We start from the raw sequence: 24,139 nt of genomic DNA, 5'->3' as shown, positions 1-24,139 counted from the left end.
TGAGGGAAGAGAAATAAAACATCCACAATTCTGGATAAGCGGTAAGCGAACTACGTTGGCTAACACATAAGGCTAACAAGCTAGCCAATCCATCCACGGGACGCACCATGGCCAATCTCCCACATTTCCCGCAGTTTGATGTGCACACTGAACCCAGCTCTGTAGGCTCGAGGTGGAAAAGGTGGATTAAACGATTCACCAACTTCCTAGTGGCATTAGACATAAAGGAGGATACACAAAAACGTGCGCTAGTGCTGCACTATGCTGGATCAGACGTGTATGACATATTTGACACGCTGCCAGGAACGGGAGACGCTGATGATTACGATACGGCCATAGCGAGCCTGCAAACCTATTTCTGCCCCAAAGTAAATCCTGAATATGAGATCTATATTTTCAGACAAGCCAGGCAAAATGACAGTGAGACATTGGATGCTTTCCACACACACACTGAAGGAAAACCATGGAAACAGAACCTCTACAGTTTTCTTAGAAATTACCGTGCATCCCCACACGGTACTACACAGCTGACTCCAGCCGAGTTAATGTTTGGGAGAAAACTCAACACCACTCTCCCCGCTCTTCATGTGACTCAACATCATACACCTGACACCAAACTCCAAGATATTGATCAGCGTGCCAAGCAGCGCATGAAAGAGCATGCCGACCACAAAAACAGAGCTCAACCTTCTATCCTCAAACCAGGTGACATTGTGCTATGCCGTCAGAATATCAAAGGCAAGCTCATGACTCCTTATGGAAGCAAACCTTACACCATCGTGAAGATCAGAGGATCAATGGTGACAGCAGCTCGCCCAGGACATGAGATAACAAGAAACTCCTCACACTTCAAACTGCTCCCACCTTCAGTTCCTATTGGATCTGACTCAGGAATGACTGACGAAGAGGATGATCTGGATCTACAACTTCCTGACCCACCAGATGAGGAAACTCATCAGCTCCAAAACGAGAATATCAACCCTGAAGGTCCTGTTCCAGCCAGATATTCAATCAGAACAAACAGGAGACCACCACAACGTCTCATTGCTGAAATATGACTTAAAGAAGTCAAGAGACTGCAGATAGTTGAACAATTACAAAAAGGACATTTTTGCTAGTGACAAAGAAGACTCAGTCATTTAAGTTAAAACAATGAGATATTAATTTCTTTATTTGATTACTAAGAATAAGAGACCTTTCTTACTGCAATTCTTATTTACATTTCGTTAATATCAAATGTCAATGTTCATCTGAAATAAGGGAGGGATGTAATGTTGTTACATACTATTTGGTCCGGAGTTGTGGATACCCGGAATGTGATATGCGGGACACGGATTATTAGGTAGTACAGAGCGGGAATAAAGCACAGTTAACGATACTCGCTGTCTCCTGAGTTGTCTATAACAAAGCAAGATACACATACCAAATGACAACATGACAACACTACAGATGCCGTGTGTAAATTGAAAAGATAATACATTTGCAACATCATTTTGTGGCTCTTACACCCAGGGTATTTTGTGACAGCTGCGCCATCTAAATCACACAGAAATCAAACGGAGCACAGGCAGACCGCGCTGCGTAAAAAACACAGCTGATTGCGCAACAGCACTCTCGCAAAGTGCGACAACAGATCAAGTAAATAAACACAATACACATACCAACGGCGTCTCCGGAGCCTCACACACACTGTCGCCTGGTTCTCTCTCCGTGGCTTTGAGAACAAGAGACCGGCCATCACAAACTACACCCCTTTTTGTAGCCGTGTTGCCGGAAGCGGCATTCATATCTTTTCTACAGCTCGCATCTGAAAAGTAGCCCACGCTATCAAAATAAACAAATACCCTCTCCTGGTATTGAACAATACTATAATAATAATAATAATACTCTAAATGAAAAAACATAATTATTTATTAGTCCGTTTTTCACAGATATTATATATTGACCAATTGACTTTCGTCTCGACACCTCCCACTTGAGCTCCTGGTTTCTAACCCATGGAGCTCACACCACTCTTCACCTTCAAATCAAGCCTGTTCTTCCACAGGAAGTAAGATGACAAGGCGCCTGACATCTCTATGAAGAATAGTGGCAGGGATCCTGCTTGGATGTCCCTTGTACCCTCCACAGACTTTATTCTTCATAACTGAGACTGGGTAGCTGGGAAAGGTTCTCACATTTACATCCCTTACGATACCTTTTCCATCAGTATTTACACTGACCACTCTGGCCAGTTTGTAATGTCTTCTCAGGGCATTTTGGTCAGCCAGCCACACATCTCCCACTGCGACATTTCGATTCCTGGTGTGCCACTTGTTTCTCACAAAAAGATTCGGACCGGCCAATCAATCAATCAATCAATGTTTATTTATATAGCCCAATATCACAAATGTTACATTTGTCTCAGTGGTCTTCACAGTGTGTACAGAATATCAGTATGACAATACGACACCCTCTGTCCTTAGACCCTCACATCGTACAAGGAAAAACTTCCAAAGAAAACCCAGTTTAAAGGGAAAAATGGGAGAAACCTCAGGGAGAGCCACAGAGGAGGGATCCCTCTCCCAGGACGGACAGACGTGCAATAGATGCCGTGTGTAAATTGAAAAGATAATACATTTGCAACATAGGTAGTCCAGATGTTTGGAAATGCATGTGTGTATAATAGGAAGATGAATCTACGAGGATATCCATCCAGGACCGATGATCCAGGACCACAGCCACGACTCAAGATCCAGCGCTCGCGATCCAGGACACAGGACCGCAGGATCATCCATGACTCCGGATCCCAGCGTATATAGACACCAAAAAGAAAGACATTTGGGGAAGCTGGGTTAATCGGAACATGAGTGTACACAGGTATAGACAGAGAGAAGGAAGAAGTAAGATGTCCCCCGACAAACTAAGCCTATATCAGCAAAACTAGGGGCTGAATCTAATCAGCCCTAACTATAAGCTTTATCAAAAAGGAAGGTCTTAAGCGCACTCTTAAAAACGGATAGGGTGTCTGCCGCCCGAACACAAACTGGAAGCTGATTCCACAAATGTGGAGCTTGATAAGAAAAGGCTCTGGCTCCCATTGTACTTTTAGAGATTCTAGGAACAACCAACAACCCTGCATTCTTGGAACGCAATGCCCTAGTAGGACAGTAGGGTATAATGAGTTCTTTAAGGTAAGATGGCGCCTGCCCATTAAGGGCTTTGTAGGCGAGAAGAAGAATTTTAAATTCTATCCTGTGTTCTATAGGGAGCCAGTGTAAGGCAGCCAGAACAGGAGTAATGTGGTCCCTTTTCCTAACTCTGGTTAGTACACGAGCTGCAGCATTTTGAATCAGCTGAAGCGACTTGATTGACTTCTTGGTACTCCCTGATAATAAAGAGTTACAATAATCCAGCCTAGAAGTAACAAATGCATGGACTAGTTTCTCTGCATCGTTTTGAGGCAAGATATGCCTGATTTTTGCAATGTTACGTAGATGGAAGTAGGCGGTCCTTGAAATTGATTTTATGTGGGCGTTAAAGGATAAATACCATTGGCCAACTGGCTCCATTTCCTCCAGAACCTGCTGACCTCTGTTTGGATAGTTTTTAGCCTCTTGTATGGGTAGCCTTCAAACTCGAAATCCCTCGTTTCCCCCGAATGACTTGCTCTTCCTAGCAAGAGGGAATTTGGGCTGATGTACTCCACAAGGCCCTCTCGGCTCTGAGTCCTGGCATCTATGGGTCTCTCATTCGCGGCCATGAAGAGAAAGGTCTGGAACTCACCCCATGTGAAGACTCCTTCTCCTCCAAGGTTGCTCAGGGCCTGCTTTACAATCTTGACTACAGCCTCTGCTGCTCCATTCCTATGTGGAGAATCTGCAGGATGGATTTTCCATGTCCACTCAGTCCCATGTTTTGCAGCTTCATCTTCCAGCTCTGACTTGGTTAATTGGTGTAGAAACCTGTAGAGCTGCTCAAGAGCAGGTTTGGCCCCAACAAAGTTTGTGCCAGGATCCGACCACAATTTTGCAGGGTGTCCTCTTATTGAAGTGAATCTTTGGTAAGCCAGCAGGAATCCTTCAGATGACAGGTCACTCACCAGATCAGTATGTATGGCTCTTGAAGCCATGCAACAGAACACTATCCCCCAGACTTTGAGTTTGACCCGTTTTTTCACCTCATCTTTCACTTCGTACAGGCCAAACAGGTCCAACGTTGTGAATTCAAAAGGCTTAGCCGGGCCCGCTCTCTCAGGTGGCAGGTCACTCATTATTTGTTGGCACCGTTTTGCTCTGATCTTCCTGCATGTAACACAGCTGTCGACCGTCTTCTTTGCAAGTTTGCAAGTCGACCTTTTATCACCCAGGCCTTTTTCCTCATCCTGAGAAGGGTCCCTGCCACTCCCTCATGATTTGCTTTGTGGGCTTCTTGTGCCAGTAATGTGGATACCCATGCTTCAAATGGTATCAGCGCCACTGCAGTCTTGTCTTCATTAAACATCTGGATCTGGCCTCCACAAACCAGAAGTCCTGACTCCTCATGTCTGTAAACCGCCAGCCTGCTCATGGTAGTGTGGGGGAATGTTGCATTTTCCTGAGCTGCACGGAAGAGATATTTCAGCGCGTCATCAAACTCCTTCACTGTTATTGTGGCTCCCTTGACCTTTTCCTTCAGAGATACTACCCCCACCTTTGATCCTGTCCTAGGTTGGTCCTTGATCTCCAGCCACTTTTTAGCAGCTCTTCGTACCCAGGCTATGACCCTGACAAGTCTTTGAAGGCTGCTGAAGTTTTTCACCTCCACCAGATCCTCCACAGTCTTTCCTGTGAGTGTCCTGGTAGGAGTCTGCTTGGCACTAGGTTCCTCCCCTTGACTCTCTCTTTTTATGTTTCCCTGTGTGTCTTCTAGGCCATCTCTTTGATTTATTTCGGCTTGAGCTCTTGTTATGGCTGCTGAGAATGCCTTCCTCTGGAGCTTGTCCACACTCTCTCTGGCTTGAGCTGCCACCTCTCCAGCTGATCTGATAGGCCACTCCTCCACTGGCCACCTCAGGAACTCAGGTCCATCTTGCCATGTAGATGTCTCTTCTCTTCTTTTCAGGAGCGCTTCCTCTTGTAATGAGATCAGCAATATTGAGGGTTCCTGGGATGCACCACCAGTCTTCCGCCGGCCCAGCTTTCTGTATCTCACCAACTCTATTCGTGAAGAAAGTCTGGTTCCCATAACTGTCCCTCTTAATGGCTCCCAGGACTGTTTGGCTGTCCACTAGGTGGAACCATCGCTCAATCTCCATTCCACCATGCCTTTCAAAATATTTCCTCAGTCTAGCTGCAAAGACTGCTCCGCAGGTTTCTGCTTTGACAGCATCTCCCTTTTGATCCAGCGGCGTTAGCTTGGCCTTCGATTCCACAAATCGGACCTCAGTCCCTCGATCTGTCTCCCACCTCAGGTACATCACAGCTCCATAGGTTATTTCACTTCCATCCGAAAATGTGACTCCCCATGGTTTTCAACTGTCAAGTCCTTCAGGTTTTTGGCCTGTTTCAGTGATTTAGCCTGACTTGATAGGCTAGAGGGAAACAGAGGACGCTTTGGACAACTCGAATTTGTTCTTTTTGTCTTTATTTAATCAAGACAGCTCCAAGAATTCATCAGGTTGAAAACCTTCAAACACAAAGGACAAACAAAAGTTAGCTCACATGCTACACAAATTACAAACATTTTGCAGGTCTCACTGCATTCTCAATAATAACAATAATAGCACCACAAACTATGTTTTAATTAAAAAGGATAAATTGTTACTTTAAAACCACATCATTAACTTAAATGAATTAATAAGAGTGTTTATCTCCACTTGGAAACAAGCACCAGAGAAAACCTCATCTGAACACCTGCGCCGTCTAAATCACACAGAAATCAAACGGAGCACAGATGTTCTACTTTTGCCGCCTCGACGGAGGCGTCAGCCAATCAAATCCCTCGTTACGGCCCCTACACACGGCGGCGTGCGTTGCCGCTTGGCGGTGGGCGTGTCTTGAGCTTGGGGAGTCAACGCGAGCAACACGACCAACAACCAATCACATGAATGTCCCGCCCCGGACATACAAAGCAAAGCATTCATGCTACATCCATACTGGCTAAATATACTGTCTATGCTTGTTAGCTGTCCATTCAAACGAAGTACACTGGATATAAACTCCCAAAATAAGCAAAAACCTATCAGTTTCACCCACTGTCTCTGCCACCTCCCCCCATGCCTGGCTCCTCCGGTTTGTATCCCTGTATGTAAAGAGGGACTGGTCATATAGTACCGGGTGATTCCCTACCGCCACGATAATTTTCTCCTCCATTTGTTGACATATGGGAAATAACTGCGAACTGGCTCTCCCAACATACACCCGGTTTGATTGGCTAGTGCTTGTACTGTCAGATTTACATACGAGGGATTTGATTGGCTGACGCCTCCGTCGAGGCGGCAAAAGTAGAACATTGTTCTACTTTTGCAGCGAGCACCGTGAGAGAAGCTACGCTTTGCTCCCACAATGCAGTTCGGCGAATCGTGACGTCACCCCATTCAAAGTGAATGGGCAGAAGCGTTGAAGCGGCAACGCACGCCGCCGTGTGTAGGGGCCGTTACGGTACGTCCACACAGCAGCTTCAGAAGAAACTTCCACCACTTCTCTGCCCATTGACTTTGAATGGGGATGACGTCACTTTGCCTCGCTTTTCGCCGAACTGCATTGTGGGGGAGCGAAGCGAAGATTTCCAGGATTCCAAAGTTGAGCAATGTTCAACTTTTGAAGCTGAGCTGGAAGCGCCAGCCAATCAAACACGTTTATGCAAATCTAGATGCGCTAGCCAATCAAACCGCGTGTAAGCAGGGAGAACCAGACCGCAGTTCATTTGCTCATATTCCAAGCGAGAAATTACGGTAGCAAATCACCCGGTTCTTTATGACCAGAACTATTAACGGGATACAAACCGGAGGACAAACATGGAGGGAGGTGGCAGAGACAGTGGGTGAAACTGGTAGGTTTTCGCCTGTTTGGGGAGTTTATATATATATATATATATATATATATATATATTGCTCGCATAAAATCCCCTGGTTTTTTTGCTTTGTATGTCGGGGGCGGGAGATTCATGTGATTGGTTGTTGGTCGCATTGCTCGCAAAAAATCCCCAAGCTGTCAGACAGGCCCAGCTCCAAGATTTTCAAGATTTTTGAAAAGCTGCTGTGTGGACGCACCGTTACAGTCTCAGAAGTGCTTCAGTTTGACTATAGTCTTGTTTGGCTTATTGCTATAGTCAGTGATGTACCTGAACGCGTTCAATGAACGATCGTTCATGAACGCGTTCATATTTTGGGCGAACGTGAACTGAACGTACTGTATTTCCGCTAGATGAACGTAATTGAGAACGCGTTCATTATCAGCACTGTATAACGGCGTTCAAAAGTGCGTTCATTCTCAGCACTGTATTATAACGGCGTTCAAAAGTGTGCCAGATTTCATATGCCTTTCAGCCGAAAACCCAGTTAAAACACACCGTAAACAGGCTTCAAAATAATGCGGAAAACCACCCAATCTGGCAACAGCAAGCTGCCTGTGACGCGTACGCGCCTGTCACCCCTGGCTGTCGCACTAAAATATAAATATACTAAATATATCAGACTCCTCACAAGAAACAATGTGGAACCGCGGAACCGGCGAGCATTGAATGAAGTATGGACGAAGCCGAGAGCAGCTGCAGCAGCACTCGCTCAGAGTGAGACTCTACGGCAGGGGTGGGGAACCTCCGGCCTCCGGGCCGTATACGGCCCGCGAGACAATTTGGTACGGCTCTCGAGGTAATTTATAAACACACGCAAAAAAAAAAAAATGAAAGAAATCTAGACCGCAAAAAAATTAAACAAGCGAGTGCCTGTTTTTCCTGGCCAAGGTTAGGGTCCTTGAACACAACACGAGCCTAACGTGTCATCACGTGGTATATGTCTTGACTGACAGGGGTGCAGTTCTGACGGAGAGCACCGGAACGCCACTCCAGCACTTCAGAAATTGCAGTACCGATAAGTCCATACACATGCCGCAGTTTCTGCGTGTCTGTGTCTTTAGTTGAAAGCCCAGTTGCGATCTGCTCATCTGTCATACTGATCAGACAGTCAATAACTGTGTTGTTATCATTAGCATCTGGTTAGCTAGCTATGCTAACGAATATAAGAAGCTTTGTCTACAACCAGTGAGGTAAAGGCACATCTTTATATGATCATTATAGTTATCAAAAAAATAAGAGAATAAAGTAAACAGGTATAAAATACTATATGACAGTTATTAATAAAGAAGAATACAGTTTGAAAGGGGAGTGATTTGTCAAATATCCATAAATTAAAAGAAAATCTGTTTACAGTTGTGTTTGGGTGTTGAGAGATGTGTCCATAGATCTCCTAATGTTGCTCTCAAAGTGCACCAGATTGATGCTTTTAACTTCAACATTTAAAAAAAAATCTTCCCAGGGGAGCATGCCCCCCGGACCCCTCTAGAGGAGGTTAGGTCCCCCCAGACCCGGCGTCATGGGCGGGCCCCATGGGGCCGGGCCCGCCCATCCAGGATTTGGGCCCGCTGTTTTAATCAGGGCTGAATACCACATTTGTATTGTTTTATTATTATGTTTATTGTTGTTATTTGTAGGGCTTTGTCCTAATATTTATTTGTGTACTAGTTTAATATCATTTTTTAATTTTGCTAGGAAATTCTGAATGAAAGGCTGCGCGCAAGACTGGTTTTTCGCTGGGTTGAGTCGTGTGGGTTTTTGAGTGAGATGCGGCACAGCAGCCTGTCAGTTAGTTTACTCTTGCTAGTGGTTCACGAAAGGAATATGGCAACTCAGCGCCAGATGCAGGCACATTAGAAGAAATCAGTTAGGCCTACGTTACCAACGAGCAAGCATGTCAGCTGGCAATCAATTATATTTTGAAGAGACATTTACTCTCAAGCCGGCTCTCTCACAAACTCCTGCTCTGTGCGCAAGCAGACCGCTGCACAGGCTCTCTGCCTCGCTCAATCTCTATCTCTCTCCCTTTCTCTCCATCGCTCAACCTCACTCCACCTCTCCACCCTGTGTGCGCTCAAGTTTGCCTGCGTGCTTGCCCAAGTTGGCACAGCGTTACAAATGCATACATAAGACCGTCAACAGCCTTAACCAAAAAACCCCTCTCTTTCAATAATTCACGAGCGCCTCCCTCCTCCCCCCGTTGACAAATCGCGAGCATCTAACAGCCCCCCCGTTGACAATTCAGATTTCCCGGGAAATGTAAGTGTCGTGGTGGGCCCGCCCTGGTAAATCAAATGCCCGCCCAGAGATGTATGTCTGCCGCCGGGTCTGGGTCCCCCCCACTTAAATCATGTTCACATGGATAGGAAACTAAATACATTTGCACACATCTTGTGTCCATATATTTCTGTTTTGGTGGTCACGCCACACCCTGCACGTGCATGCATACGCGAGTCATGGTGAGATATCTGGATTAAGAGGTTGCTTTTTCTTTGCACAGAATGAAATGAATGAGTTGTGATTTTAGTTTTTTTAAGCAGAGGTCAATAACTTGTACGGCCCTATGAGGATATTGTAAACATTGAAATGGCCCATTAACATCGTACAGGAGACAAATAATAGCTCGCAGCAACTTATTGAAAAAAGAACTATGAACTATAAATTAGTTCATTTTTGAAACCATGAACTTTAGTTCAACATTTTGAATTATGAACTATGAACTGAACTAGTTCATTTTAAAATGTGTGAACTGTGAACTGAACTAGTTCATGTAGAAAGTGAACTTTCCCAACACTGGCTATAGTTCCCAAGATTAAAGCATATCTGCATGTTTACCACCGATTGATGTTAGAAAGCGCAGTGTGTCCCTGGGCAACTGACGACTTTGTTTGACAACACGTTGCAAGGCTAATCTAATCAATTTCTACGCCTCTGTAAACAAGAGGCACAGTGAAAACAGCTGCTTTCTACTCCGCACATCACATGACCACGTGTTGAATCAACTTTCTTTCATCTTTTACATATTGCAATCAAACGAGCCTAATGAAACGCAGATGGCAAACTCTGTTGATGATATAAATGGGAAAACAACACAATTAGCTTCTCTGCCAAGTTATTGATTCTGTGAAATTCAAAACAGGGACAATTTGTCATTGGATAGAGCTTTAATCTCTGCAAATTCTGCACTTGTGAGAAACGATAGTGTTTATTCAGGCTGCGTATTTGCTGTGAGTTATTACATTAGCCACGCATAAGCAAATTGTGTAAACAGTTTCCTGAGCGGCACAGACTTGGAAGGTCGATTTGTCGTGTAGATGCTGCTCCAAAGCAAACCTTCGTCTTCGCGATAATGACATTTCCAATGTGTCCTCCTCCTCCTTCTTCTTTCTCACCCTGTCTTTCCACTATCTCCTTAGCGGTTATCACACTCATCGTGTGTTTACTTTTGCTGCCCGTATTTGTGTTTTTTTTTTCAAGTTATTGATCTGTAAAACTGCAGTCGAATGAATCCCTTTTGTTTACAAAAACATAAAGTTTAATACAAAAAATGTTTCAGTGATTTACAAGTGTCTTTAACACTTCTTTCAACAACACAATATGTCATTGTCCTGATAAATCAAGGACTTCAGTCTGTGTGTTATCCCTTTAAGGGTTATATGTCTTTACTGCAGAAATCTCTAAAAGCTAGAAAATAGCACTACTGAGTTCGCACAAAAACCATTCCAATCCGATCCACTTTAAAACCTCGAGTCGAAAGTGCTGTACAAAGAAATATCAAATCACCCAGCACAGCTCACAATCAAATAAAGGTAAGAACACAAAATAAACAAGAATGAAAAAATAACAGACATATAGTAAAAACAATATATAATTTAACAACAATTAACAAAGTGTAGAAAGCTAAGGAGAAGAGGTGAGTTTTAGACTGTCTAATGTGGAGAGGCAGGTCGTTCCACAGTTCAGGGGCCGCAGCAGCGAAAGCACGGTCCCCTATGAGCTTTGACTAGGTACATTCAGGAGCAGGTTATCTTCTGACCTGAGAAGGCGAGTGGGCGTGTAGGGGTGTAGCAGCTCAGAGCGGTCAGGGCCAGGCCATTGAGGGATTTAAAAGTATATAAAATGTTTTTTTAATTATTCCTAAAATGTATGGGCAGCCAGTGCAGTGAAGCTAAAATTATCAGGCCAAACCTTGACTGTTATTCCTATTTCCTGAAAAGTTAACACTTTGAAGTAATAAATACTTTACCAGCCAGCTGTAGTATTAATCTTGAGGTTTCTAAATTATCAGGCCTTCAAATAAACAGGGCAGCATTTCCGAGCACATATCATGCATCATACATGTAATCACATTTACATTCATGGCCATACTGTTTATTCCCATACATAAATATGACCATGCACACAGCCAGACAACATTAATGAATGAACTACTATACAGTTTATACTACACGTCTGGTGTTGTGCTCATTGATTGCTCATTCCCCAGTTGAATACACAGCTGAGCTAATCACAGCTTTTTAGGCAAAATTATTCATGTGTGCGTCATCTTCCTGTTCCAGAACTGGAAAGAAATAAATGGTGATGATACTGGTGATTTTGAACCCTATTTGTGACCCTCTCAAACATGAAATGGCTGACATGAACACAATGTCAGACTGAATGTTGAAGTGAAACCTATAAATTAGTCTGAATATCCGGATAGTATCAATTAAATTCTCCATTATATGCATCTATCTAGCACGCTACCAAATGTTTAACTTTAGAGACTTCAGTAACCACCTGACTAGTAATTTTAACTTTAAAGGTCTCCTATCATCATGCAAAATGCACTTTGGTATGTCTTTTATGCATAAATATGTGTCCCCGGTGTGTCAGGGAACTCACAAATTGTCAGAAAACAAAACCCTCTCTCTTTTCCTCCGTACCCACATCTCTAAAAACGGGGGTACAACTGAGCTGATCCAGATTTGCTTCCCATATCACGTAATATCGGCAATGTGGACCCACGGCACTGTCAGAAAGTTGCTATCAGAAACTATGCCCGACTGTTTTGGACGTAATATGGTCTTTTTTGTTTACATTAGCATGCTAACACTCAGAGCTAACCTGTACTCGAGAGAGCACATGTGTAAAACAGCAGACAATAAAAAAGGGAACTCACCTTGTAGTAAACCCGCAAGAGAAAAAACATTTGAGCTCCATACTGTTTCAGAAATAATCCTTGATGTGGTTTGGAACATGATGGCATTTAGTCATGGCAGCATTGAGCTGAATCTGCCATGTAATTCTGAGCAGGCATTAGCTCCACCTCTTTTTATTTTCAAGCTAAGGACACCGAATCAGCAGTTCTCTAACAGGGTGTAGGTGTCACTGTCACTACCCGATCTGCAGCTCTGCCCGATCTGTACTGCGGATGTGCGAGATGGTCCGCCATATTGGAGAACTCCGGACGGCAACCCAGGAAGGACACTTGAGACAGTGGCTTTTGGCAAAGCTGAAAAATAAAACGAGAGAGAGAGATGAGTTATTGTTATTACAACGTGACTTCACTATTATTTAACAACTCTTTTCATTGGGTTCTTTTATTTGGGGTTAAGTAAATTGTCAGAATAAGTGAGAAATGGATTTAACTTCTGTTAGACAGCTATATGCCATACATTTTTGCATACATTCATAGTAAATATGTATTCAGTATGATAGCTGTCTAACAGAAGTTAAATCCATTTCTCACTTATTCAGACAATTTACTTAATAACTACCCTGCTGAAAAAACCAGCATGGACCAGCATGGACTTCAAGCTGGTCCAAGCTGGTCCAAGCTGGTCCATGCTGGTCATTATGCTGGTGGACCAGCATCGACCAGCATGGACCAGCATGGACCAGCATGGACCAGCTTGGACCAGCTTGGACCAGCATGGACACCAGCATGAACCAGCAGGGACCAGCATGGACTGCTGGTCGTTATGCTGGTCTGCTGGCGCAAAAACCGTTATTCCAGCATGGACCATCATGAACTTCATGCTGGTCCATGCTATAACATGGTATGAAAAAAAAAATCTATTATTATTAAGATGGCATGAAATACAAAAACATACCAATATTTCAGTTATACATAACATAAATAACTGCAAATTCATAGAATATCTATATTAAATACATTTGTTCACTCACACCTAAAAGATTACCGTTAAAAAAACACAATATTAGATCTATCTTGCAGCATAAAATAATTATGACATTGACTTCAAAATGTAGCTTTTTACTATTTTCGACCATATATAGCAATTTCTCATGTTTGTCTTTACAAATACAAATGCATTTTGTTTTTGCGAATCATTGATCTATTCCATAAAGAAAAAAATACCCCACAAGCAATGGCATTACGTAAACAAACATTTAAAGAGTTAAAATTCTGATAAATGTAGAATTTCTTTGAAAGAATTGCAATGATATACGGTTGAAATAAGGAGTAATAGCATATAGAAAGCTTATATTCTTGCATTGCTATAATGCATTTCAAAACTATAGACCTTTTAAAAAGTCACTATGAGACATGGTCCATCTACATTGGCACAACCAACCCCCTGGCTCATTAACTAAGTATAGTTTTTAACCTAAATTATTGAGTTATACATTCATATGTTATCAATTAATATGTTAATTGCTTTTACGATGATGAATAGCTTAACTGCTATTTGTACACAATAGTAAGAAAATACCAATTCAAATTTCCAGAGGCATAGACATTACATACACAATGATATACAGTAAAACAGAAGGAAAAACAGACAGAAGCCGCAACCAAAAGTACCCATTAACCCAGGGGTGGGGAACATTTTTCCTCTCAAGGACCATTTCAATTTGTTCAACATCCTCCGAGGGCCGTACAAATGATTGACCTCTGCTTAAAAATACTAAAATCACAGCCCATTCATTCGGCCTTTCTTTCATTCTGTGCAAAGAAAAAGCAACCTCTTAATCCAGATATCTTACCATGACTCTCGTATGCATGCACGTGCACAGTTGTGGCATGACCACCAAAACAGAAAGATATGGACACAAGATGTGTGCAAATGTATTTAGTTTTCTATCCATGTGAACATGATTAAAGTGAGGGGCGGACCTAACCTCCTCTAGGGGGGTCCCATGCTACCCCAGGAAGATTTTTTTTAAATGTTGAAGTTAAAAGCATCAATCTGGTGCATTTTGAGAGCAAAATTAAGAGATCTATGGATACATCTCTCAACACCCAGATGAAACACAACTGTAAACAGATTTTATTTTTCTTTATGGATATTTTATAAATCACTCCCCTTTCAAACTGTATTCTTGTTTATTAACAAAAACTTTTTTTACTGTCATATAGTATTTTATACCCGTTTACTTTATTCTCTTGTGTTTTTATAACTATAATGATCATATAAAGAACCAAACCAAAGACCTGTAAGCATTACATTCTGGAATCTTATTTTGGGAGGGAGCTCGTTTAAAATGTAGCTGTATGGGCCATATTGAAAGCGGGCGGTGCACGCTTTGTGACAAACAACAAAAACGTGTGAGTTTTAAAAACATGTTTATTTATTGACTTTTCATTCCTGTATGGCAATATTCATTTTGCACAGAAAAAAATGTTTGTCTAAATGACCAACTAAGATATGCTAGTTACATTTGTTATGAGTTTTGGCTAAAATGGTAGCGTTAACGTAATGGTTCTCTAGTTGGAGAACCATTTAGCTAGTTAGCGGCAAGCAAAATACTTGGCCGCTGAGTTAAACAAGCTAACGTTGGAGGCAAGCTAGCGTTAGCTGCAAACTCCCGTTAGCTGCAAACTCCCGTTAACTGCTTGCTCCCGTGTTGCAAGCTAACATTAGCCGGAAGCTAGCGTTAGTTGCAAGCTATTGCCGCTGCAGCATAATAAGGAGGTTGACAAAAACAGGCACTAAAATAATAGACTGTATCGCGCCACTGCATTACATAATAAGATGAATGACAGCGTTTCATGCTATAATGACAGCTCTTAGAAGAACATTCTAGAATTCAAGATTCCAGAGCAGTGTCTCGTGCGCAAAAGAAATAGGTAGCGCGTGAGGCCAATAATGTATACAAGTAATCCGTTCGGCCCGACATCTGCCAGCCAGGATGTTTGCTTATGTGAAATACACGGACGGATTTAAGGCTATTGTAGCTACCTATAACAAACATCCAAAACTTCAACCTAAAAACATATCAAGCGGACATCCTCTATCCCATTCTTTGGGAAGAAAAATATTTCAACGGCCAGGTTCTGCTTGGGAAAGGTACGAATAATTAGGCTACCAATTAACATTAATAAGCGAGTAGCCAACGGCTTATTCTAACCGTTAGACTCTAACGGTTAGAGTATGCAGACTTCATAAGCCGTATATACATATATATATTATTTGTTAGGCCTATATATATATATATATAGGCCTAACAAATAATATATATATGTATATACGGCATATATGAATTATATACTATTATAATATATGTATTATTCTAGCCGTTAGAGTAAGCCATCTTAATGTACCAGTAATGAATATATTATATATATATATATATATATATAATATATTAGTTACTGGTACATTAAGATGGCTTACTCTAACGTTATACTCTAACGGTTAGAGTATGCAGACTTCATAAGCCATATATATATTTAATTATTTATATAAACTACCGAAATTAAAGTAAGGTAAAATCATTACCATGGACATTAAACATTAACGTTAGCTTCACTTACACTTACCTTTTGACAGAAACCCAAGAGATTCAGGACTCAACTTCAAATCCTCCAAAACGAATCAGAGTTCCAAGGATCCAAGAAGATGTTTTGATTTGATCATTGTGAAGGGACATCCACAGAAATGGATGCTCTAAAAAAGAAATCGGTATGTTTTTCTTATTTTTAAGGAAAATGTTCTGAAAAATTCTTCTTCTTCTTCTTCTTCTTCCTGGTGCATGCTGGGAGATTTTCGGAGGATGAAAGAAAGAGAAGACTGGTTGTGGACTTAAAGGGAACCACTTCCTGGCCTTCCAGGAAAAAGGTGAGATTCAAATCCATGTTAATGCCAGAATTTATTGTTTTTAACTTTTTAAATATGATTTTTTTTGGGGCATTTCAGTTTTATTGGAAAGAGGCAGCAGAGATCTACTGGAAACAGTGGAGAGGGAGGAGATGATATGCAGCAAAAGGCCCATCCGGATGGTTGCTGCTCCGTGTGGAACATGTTCTATCAGGTAAAGCAATTTGCTACCCAGTTATTTTTGAGTTTGAATTTAGCATTTGGAAGGTAATTTCCAACAGTGCATTGTAAAGACTGAAAGATGTAAAGCTTGACATGATTTGGTCTTTTACTTAAGAGGATGTTTGTCTCTGATCGTCTTTAATGCTTATTTTTTGTATTGATGATATTGTTTGTTCTTTATTTTTGTAGTGAGAATCACTTTGCAATTGTGTAAGTGCTATATAAATAGTTATACTAATATTATTGTTGTTACCATCATTGCTATTATTAATAATGTTTTCTTTGTTTTGCTGCAGAAAGGATCATGCCAGCCCACATCAAACACCTGATCAAGAACTTGTGAATCTTCAGGCAGAAAAGATGAAAACACCTGTTCAAAGTTCCAGTTTCCTGTACATGGAACCATGCCTGTATGGGACTCTGTTCCACATGTCTTCAGTCAGTCCTGGACCCTATGACAAGTTCTACCAAGGCTTATTAGAGGTAAGCAGTGGTAGGAGAGGAGTGGAGTTATCTTTGTATTTGAGCTGCAAGTAGACAAAGGTGATCAAATGCTGATGCTTATAACGATCCGAGTAATTTGATATTGATTGTCTGCCAATACCGAATCCTTACCCGATTCTTCTATTTCCCAGATAATACAGCTGCACAATTACAACAGGAACTTATCTTTAGACGGTTAATACAGAAGGTACATTTAATAACAGATTTGACTGGTGGTAGGCTAAAAGGCTGTTTTGTTGATCATTTTATTTTTCATTACATTATAAAGATCTGCTACATTGGAGGATTCCAAAGCTGAGCTGGAAGGGGAAGTCACCACCTACAGGACAGCAAATCTAAACATTAATTTGGATAAAATATGAAACCAGGTATTTTCACAAAGTAAGTACATTTGTTTTTAAATTGCAAGCAAATAATAATGACAGTCTTGGATCGATTTTGCATTTTAACTTTCATCAGCAACTACAATAAAAGAAACAGACAAGATGGCAGTGAAATGTGTAAACAATCAGCCCATCGAGATATACACATATGAATTTATACTATTGATGAAATGTTTTTGTCCTTTCTTTGTCTTATTCACATTCTGTAGAAGAACAATCTGAGATACCTGAACAGCGTGAGCCTGCACCCTGGACACCCACACACCCCAATAAATCCCCTTCAAAGAGCGAGCCACATGGGAAGGTATATATTATTTCCATAGTGGAGCTTTTTTATTTTTGCTCCTCAGTCTCATATTGGTGTCAAGCTTTTATGTATAGGCTACTACACATTTTATGTTTCAGATTGTTGTCATTGACTTGCAAGGGGAGATTCCAGTGCGTCCAGAGGTCTGGGCAAAAATAAAAAACAACACAAGGGACTCCATGTTCGTGAAGGAGTTGGCTGTGGCGTGTTGGGGCACCGACACCTTAGGGGAAAGGAGCCTGACTGGAAAGGAATGCCCCACCACCAAGACCACCAGGCAGCCTCTCACCCCACAGAAGCTATCAGTTTTGAAAGGTATGTTCTTAGCAGCACTAGCCACTTGCTCTTTGTGAGATACCAAGTTCTTGGTTATTTGAAATGTAATATTGATGATGTAATAATTAAAACTAGGGATGGGTACCGAGCCCCAGCATTAACGGGCCCCCGGGGCTGAATTATTAAAGACCGTGGTACCGTTAAGGTCCAACGTTAACAATCTTTTTATCGGTAATGGAGACGTTAAAAAAATAGATGTCATATGTATTATTGCTACATAAACATTATATCGCAGTCTTACTGTCGCCAACTCTGTTTCTAATATGCAAAAAGACTACAACATTTATTTTCGATCTTACATAGTTTTGTGTGTGAAATAGATCGCTGCAGTGAACACGACTTTCTGTATTTGTTTATGGTTTATATATTGTTTATTTCATTTCATTTTGGCACCATGGCAGAGGCAATTATAGAGTTAATGTGCAGAGATTATAATGTCCCGTTTACTAAAATATGTATTGTTTTATGTTTAGTTGACAAAAGTCACTGAGCTACATTTCCTGCACTCAAGCATACATCTGAAGACAAGAGTTGTGTCCCCCTTTGGCCACAAGGGGGAGTATATATAATGTATATATATATATATATTGTATATATATATTGTATAGATGTTGCAACTATACAGAGCTTTGGTAATACTATATGTAACTGAGGTCATGCTAATAAAGCTATTGAATTGAATTGAGTATACCTTTAAGTGATCTGTCAGGAGGAAACAAAGGTTCGCCAACACATTACTCTACTGCTGAGAAAGGCTCTACAAAGACGTGAAACGATGTGCTGCAATCTGTGTATTTTTGAAGAATGCCAAGTAAAGGAAGAAAGTTAATAACTATTCTGTTTACAGTTCTGTCATCACATAATTTAATACGATTTGTTAAAACATTGTTGTTTCTTATTTTCAGTTTGCTTCAAGCAGTGGCTGTACGAGAAAGACCAATAAATGCTGGCCGGATTGGCAAAGACCGGAAGATACATAACAGAGAAGATAATGGATATTAACAAGAAAAATAAAAAAAATACTTTAAACATTTTTTTTTTATAATTTCTTTGTTGCTATTTACATTTTGAATTATATTTGTTATTTCTAAATAATGCATCTATTATAGATGATATTTTTATTTAGATGTAGGTTTTTTTTGTAATATTATTGTATTGTTAATGTATAATTTATTAAATAAAAATACTGTTATGAACACTATGTCTTTATTTTGATAGTTACCAGAATACATTGTATATTTAATACTAACATAAGCTGGTGATAGATCAATTCTGGTCTGCTGAAAAATCCAGCATGGACCAGCCTATGTTGTGTTTTGGTCACCAGCATGGTCCACCAGCATGGACCAGCCTGTGTTTTGGTCACCAGCATGGACCAGCATGGACCAGCATGATCTACCAGCATGGACCAGCCTATGTTGTGTGTTGGTCACCAGCATGGACCAGCCTGTGTTTTGGTCACCAGCATGGACCAGCATGATCTACCAGCATGGACCAGCATGGACCAATGCTGGTCCATGCTGGCAGATCATGCTGGTCCATGATGGTCCATGCTGGTGGTCCATGCTGGTCCATGCTGGTGGTCCATGCTGGTGGTCCATGCTGGTCCATGCTGGTAGATCATGCTGGTGGTCCATGCTGGTCCATGCTGGTCCATGCTGGTAGACCATGCTGGTAGACCATGCTGGTGACCAAAACACAACATAGGCTGGTCCATGCTGGTCAACACCATGCTGGTCCATGCTGGTTTTTTCAGCAGGGTACGGTGGCCGGCAGGTGCAAACGCGGAACAAAGGCCAAAAACGCATACATTAGCAGGAAACAGCTGCAAATCCTGAAATGAAAAACAAACAAATCCTGAAAACAACTACAACAGAAAAACGCTGCATTTACAGAAATGATGCAAACTAAATACAACACACAAACCCCGAAAACAAACGCAACAAAAAAAACGCTGCACGATATGCAAAGTCCAAAGCACATACAAATCCCAATACACATTACAAAAAAAAAACATTCCGGAAGTACTCCAGGCCTCTAGGGGGCGCGCTACGTGGAACAGATTGATGTATGACCGGACATAGAGAGAACGAACAAGAGTGATGGAAATCGGGAGGAAATAATGCATGTCCAAAATGCATGATCTGTTTGGTATTTTGAGCAAAACACATCATAGACATGTTTTTTATATATTTGTATATATCTGAGACCCATAATATATGCCTAAAAATTGCATAATAGGACACCTTTAATGCATACTTTAGTAACAGCCTATTGATGGAAAACTATGAATGATTTCCCCTCAAAGCAAATGTAACATTGCTAATTTTGAATTGCTCTAACTGGCGAACATGCTAAGCACATTTAAAAGCGCTGTCAATTTCAGAAGGGTATTAGCAATGACCTTGCTCACCGTAAGCCTACAATGGATTTCCAAAATAAATAAATGTAGCAACAAGAGGTACAGGAAATATATCAGTCGAAGTTCCACCGTGACTAATGAGGCCTTCAGAGGAAATAAGAGGTGATTTGTTGGGAGAGGTTAATGTTAATGTTGCGTCCTCCCTGGTATTTTTTATACCTTGCCCCTTTATTAACTTATTCAAATTTGAGTTTAATGACATCTCCTGTGACTTCCAAATGTATTGAGAGATGCAGAAGCTAATCAGTGTTGATAATAAATTATAATGTCAACCACTTAATATGCTGATATATTCCCCAACTGTTCTGGGATAATGGATTGAGCCCTTGTGAGTTATTGCAGAAGATCACTTGAAAAGTCGCATTTATTAACAGTACATTTGGCTCATGACTTTGATAATAACCTTGCTCCCTATCTTTGTCTTACAAGTATCAGTGATTTGGCTCATTAAATATATATAGAATAATATTGTACCAGCTCAGGTACAGGATCAGCACGAGGATAAGTATTTCGTAAATGCCAACGTATTATGATAACAGGTATAAATGGTCTATTGAGTCGAAGAAATTAGGAAAAAAAGGAATCGTAAGTTTATAATCATGCAGGAAAAGATAACCATAGTCTTTGTCTGCTAAATGGGATATAATGCACACAAAACAACAGTAAAAAACATTGAATACTGTTGACATAAAGATTTTTTAATTGATATCAAAGATTAGTTTATGTTGTTAAACATGTAAATCACATTAGAAAAAAACCTCAATTCAATCTGGGCAGGTTATGAATTGCCTGACAATGTAATATACAAAAAAGATTATCTCGACAAAACCTGCCGGCTGGGTACAATCACATCCAATTGAGATTTCTGGATTTTGATTCTTCCTTTGTAGCATTGCCAGACACAGAATTGCTGCTTTGAGACTTGTATCCATATGCCTGTGATGAAGAGGGGGAAAGTGTTCTGTTGACAGTCCCTGCAACATGTCCTCTATGATGGTTTAGCTACAAATCACAAATCGGCGCTCTGAGTATGAGGCAACAGAGGATTTATGTCATTGTACCCTCAGGGTTTTGTTGTTCATCCGAGCATCACACTTTTATCAAAGCAGATTATAGCAATCTCCTTCGAGCATGCAGCCATTTAACCCACAAATACAGCATGTAAAGAGATACTTTATTAAAGATATTATATGTGTGACAGCTGGCAGTTACATACATTTCCAAATACGACATTTCAGATAAAATGTCATGTTGCATAACTATGTGGAGATATAATGTGCTCTATGCTGAGTGCAATTCCAATTTAGGCTACATACTGTATTAAGATTAAGATGGACTTTTATTGACTGTATGTCAACAAGACAAGATTGAGGACTAAGAGAAAATATTTAAACATAACAGTTCTATTTCCTCAGTGAAATCATATTTATTGTGACATTCAGTGTTCTTTACCAATGATAGAAAGACCACTAGAATACAGGTGTTGTGTTGTTTACGAAATTAGCAGATTTGAAAGTGCCTCCACAAGAGACCATTAAATCAAAGCGGCATTCATCACTAATGCATAGTGGAGCTGGTAGGGTTGCCCATAATCAATCACTTAAATGGGACCATGAAAGCATAGAGTGTGCTATTAAATGAGTTGTATCGGCAGGCTCACTGCTCAACTCTGAGTGTAATCAGCATCACTGCCGGAAGGGAGAAAAACAATTTAATACCAACATCTGTTTGATCGCTGAACTTTAAACTCGTTTTCTAACTACTAGGTTTAGTGATCCATCTAGTTTTTTTACAGTGGTTATAATGTTTAGTAGATATGAATAAGTCAAACAAATAAAGTGTCAAACGATTTTTCCAAATAATGATTAGAACAGCAGCCACCTCACTTCACTGCAAGTCACTGCTTCTGTCCAATTTGCAATATTTGTTGGAACTCCATAGAACGACAGTAATGCAGTGTTTAATTTCACATATTTGGGTTGAACTATCATTTTTTGGTAACCTATAGTTAGTATATAGGCTGTGGAAGTAAGGGTGAGGAGGCACGTGATTGTTAAAGATGTGTCTACTCGGTACACTTTCTATTTAAGGTTTATTGACTAATCAAAACAAAATGGACAAAGTCAAAAAAGAAGGGGAACATCACAAAACAATGCTTTGCAAATGTTTTAGGAAATGCATTTGTTAGGCCTCAAGGATATGTTGATAGCTTTGACTTTCTTCTGTGTTTAGGTAAAATGATGTCCGAACAGTTACATAATTAACGAATGGGTTACATAAAAACATCTCCCAAACCGAAAATGTCAGAAGTCACCTTTACATTTGAACTGTATTAACTTACTATGGAGTAAAGCGGTCACATTGTTAGCATTTAAATGGAACTGATGGGTTATTGTATTATGATTTGTTCCGAGGAGCTAGACTCATTTGTTTTCTGGTCCATGTCGCTTGTAAGAATTGTGGGATGGGTCAAACTTAGAGTAACCAGGCACACATTTCTGTAATTTGGCTAGTTGTAATAAGTTTCTCTGAATGTGATTTGTAAATATGCTTTTCATCCTCGTATTACGTTTTTTCCACATTCAATTATCTCAAAGGACAAAAATGTTAAACTCAAGTCAGAGTTGTGGGGGTATGAGCTGTTTTCCAGGGATTTGTTTACCTCATGTTTGTGAACTACAAAGCAGCAGGCAGGTCATATGCAGGGAGGTTATAATTTGATCAGCCAGAGCCTGAAGCAGCTGCTCTACATGATGGATTTCCCCAAAAGCAAGGGAGGGGAGTGTTATGGAGGGCACCATCGCAGCCATAGACTGTTTATTATGTGGGTATTCTGGGTCTGATTCTCCTCTTTCTTTCACTCTCCATACCACAAAATGAAGCGTGCACTTTCAGAATATATCATATATGTACCCCACTAGGCTCCATTCTCATACATGGATTTTTGTGTGGAGAAAAGTCCCATAACAGGACTTTTGTGAGTGTGCTACAATTGTAATGAAAGTTGTGAAAACTTGAGACAAATAGTGCTGAAAGCTACTGCTTTCAGCCTGATGTAAGCATATATTGTTAAATTATCCAAACGTCACGGTTTATTTTCCCTGTTGAACTTTGTTATTCAACAGGGAAAGTTTTCTTTGACGACAAAGAAAACTTTCAATGGGCTAGTGATTAACTTTCACTCCTTTTCCCCTGTTCTGTTGTGGCATGTATTGGTTGGAGGTGTCTCTGACTCTCACACTGTATTCATGGGTCAGTGAGCATTCATGAGTGAAGGGTACTGTGTGCATGTGTGTGTGTGTGTGTGTGTGTGCGTGGTGTGTGTGTGTGTGTGTGTGTGTGTGTGTGTGTGTGTGTGTGTGTGTGTGTGTGTGTGTGTGTGCGTGCGTGCGTGCGTGCGTGCGTGCGTGCGTGCGTGCGTGCGTGCGTGCGTGCGTGCGTGCGTGCGTGCGTGCGTGTGTGTGTGTGTGTGCGTGGGTAGTAGGTACAAATGCGTGCGCTTGAGTGTGTGTGCGTAGTGGAGAAAGATAAATCACAGGCAGTCAGGTAAAACAAAGTGTCCCCCTGTTGCAGTGGACCTGACATGATTGCATCTGACATTTTTTATTATCAAGTCACAGCACTTTGCTCTTCACTTCACCACCAATTAGGAGTGTTCACCTCTTCAGTCCTGACCTCTACAGGACAACTTTTCTCTCTCTGTGCACACTGATTGGATCTGAATCTGACCTGTACTGACCTGAATCCCCGTACTGGAGCCTCAGATCTGACACATCAGACTCCTGATATCAAGTTGTTAGCCCACATTGACCTTGGTCTTGAGTTTGTTGGCTGTCAGCTTTCAGACCTTCCATTTCTCCAAACTAATCATTTCCCAGAACCCTAG

General features: G+C 41.0%; 1 protein-coding gene and 2 long non-coding RNA genes across 4 annotated transcripts; 2 read left to right on the top strand and 1 right to left on the bottom strand.

Annotated features, from left to right (window-relative positions):
* Positions 1-2,639: 2,639 nt before the first annotated feature.
* On the bottom strand, positions 2,640-12,454 carry LOC117458914 (uncharacterized). Its single transcript, XM_034099651.2, has 2 exons — positions 12,194-12,454; positions 2,640-5,646 (listed from the first exon to the last, which is right to left on the bottom strand). The coding sequence occupies exon 2, from the start codon at positions 5,203-5,205 to the stop codon at positions 4,252-4,254; it is 954 nt and encodes a 317-aa protein (XP_033955542.1). The 5' UTR covers positions 5,206-5,646; positions 12,194-12,454; the 3' UTR covers positions 2,640-4,251.
* A 2,455-nt stretch (positions 12,455-14,909) lies between these two features.
* LOC117459017 (uncharacterized) lies at positions 14,910-16,624 on the top strand. 2 transcript variants are annotated; one of them, XR_011644365.1, is made up of 5 exons: positions 14,910-15,329; positions 16,025-16,100; positions 16,179-16,293; positions 16,491-16,511; positions 16,598-16,617. It is a non-coding gene; the product is annotated as an uncharacterized lncRNA (long non-coding RNA). The 2 variants fall into 2 exon arrangements; XR_004553473.2 differs by lacking the exon at positions 16,491-16,511 and having other exon boundaries at positions 16,598-16,624.
* A 126-nt stretch (positions 16,625-16,750) lies between these two features.
* LOC117458989 (uncharacterized) lies at positions 16,751-17,692 on the top strand. Its single transcript, XR_004553468.2, has 5 exons — positions 16,751-16,784; positions 16,937-16,992; positions 17,074-17,186; positions 17,398-17,492; positions 17,594-17,692. It is a non-coding gene; the product is annotated as an uncharacterized lncRNA (long non-coding RNA).
* The last annotated feature ends 6,447 nt before the right edge of the window (positions 17,693-24,139 follow it).

The sequence above is a fragment of the Pseudochaenichthys georgianus genome, chromosome 14, assembly GCF_902827115.2.
Source record: "Pseudochaenichthys georgianus chromosome 14, fPseGeo1.2, whole genome shotgun sequence".
NCBI classification, from domain to species: domain Eukaryota; kingdom Metazoa; phylum Chordata; class Actinopteri; order Perciformes; family Channichthyidae; genus Pseudochaenichthys; species Pseudochaenichthys georgianus.
This window is presented reverse-complemented; position numbering and strand designations above follow the sequence as displayed.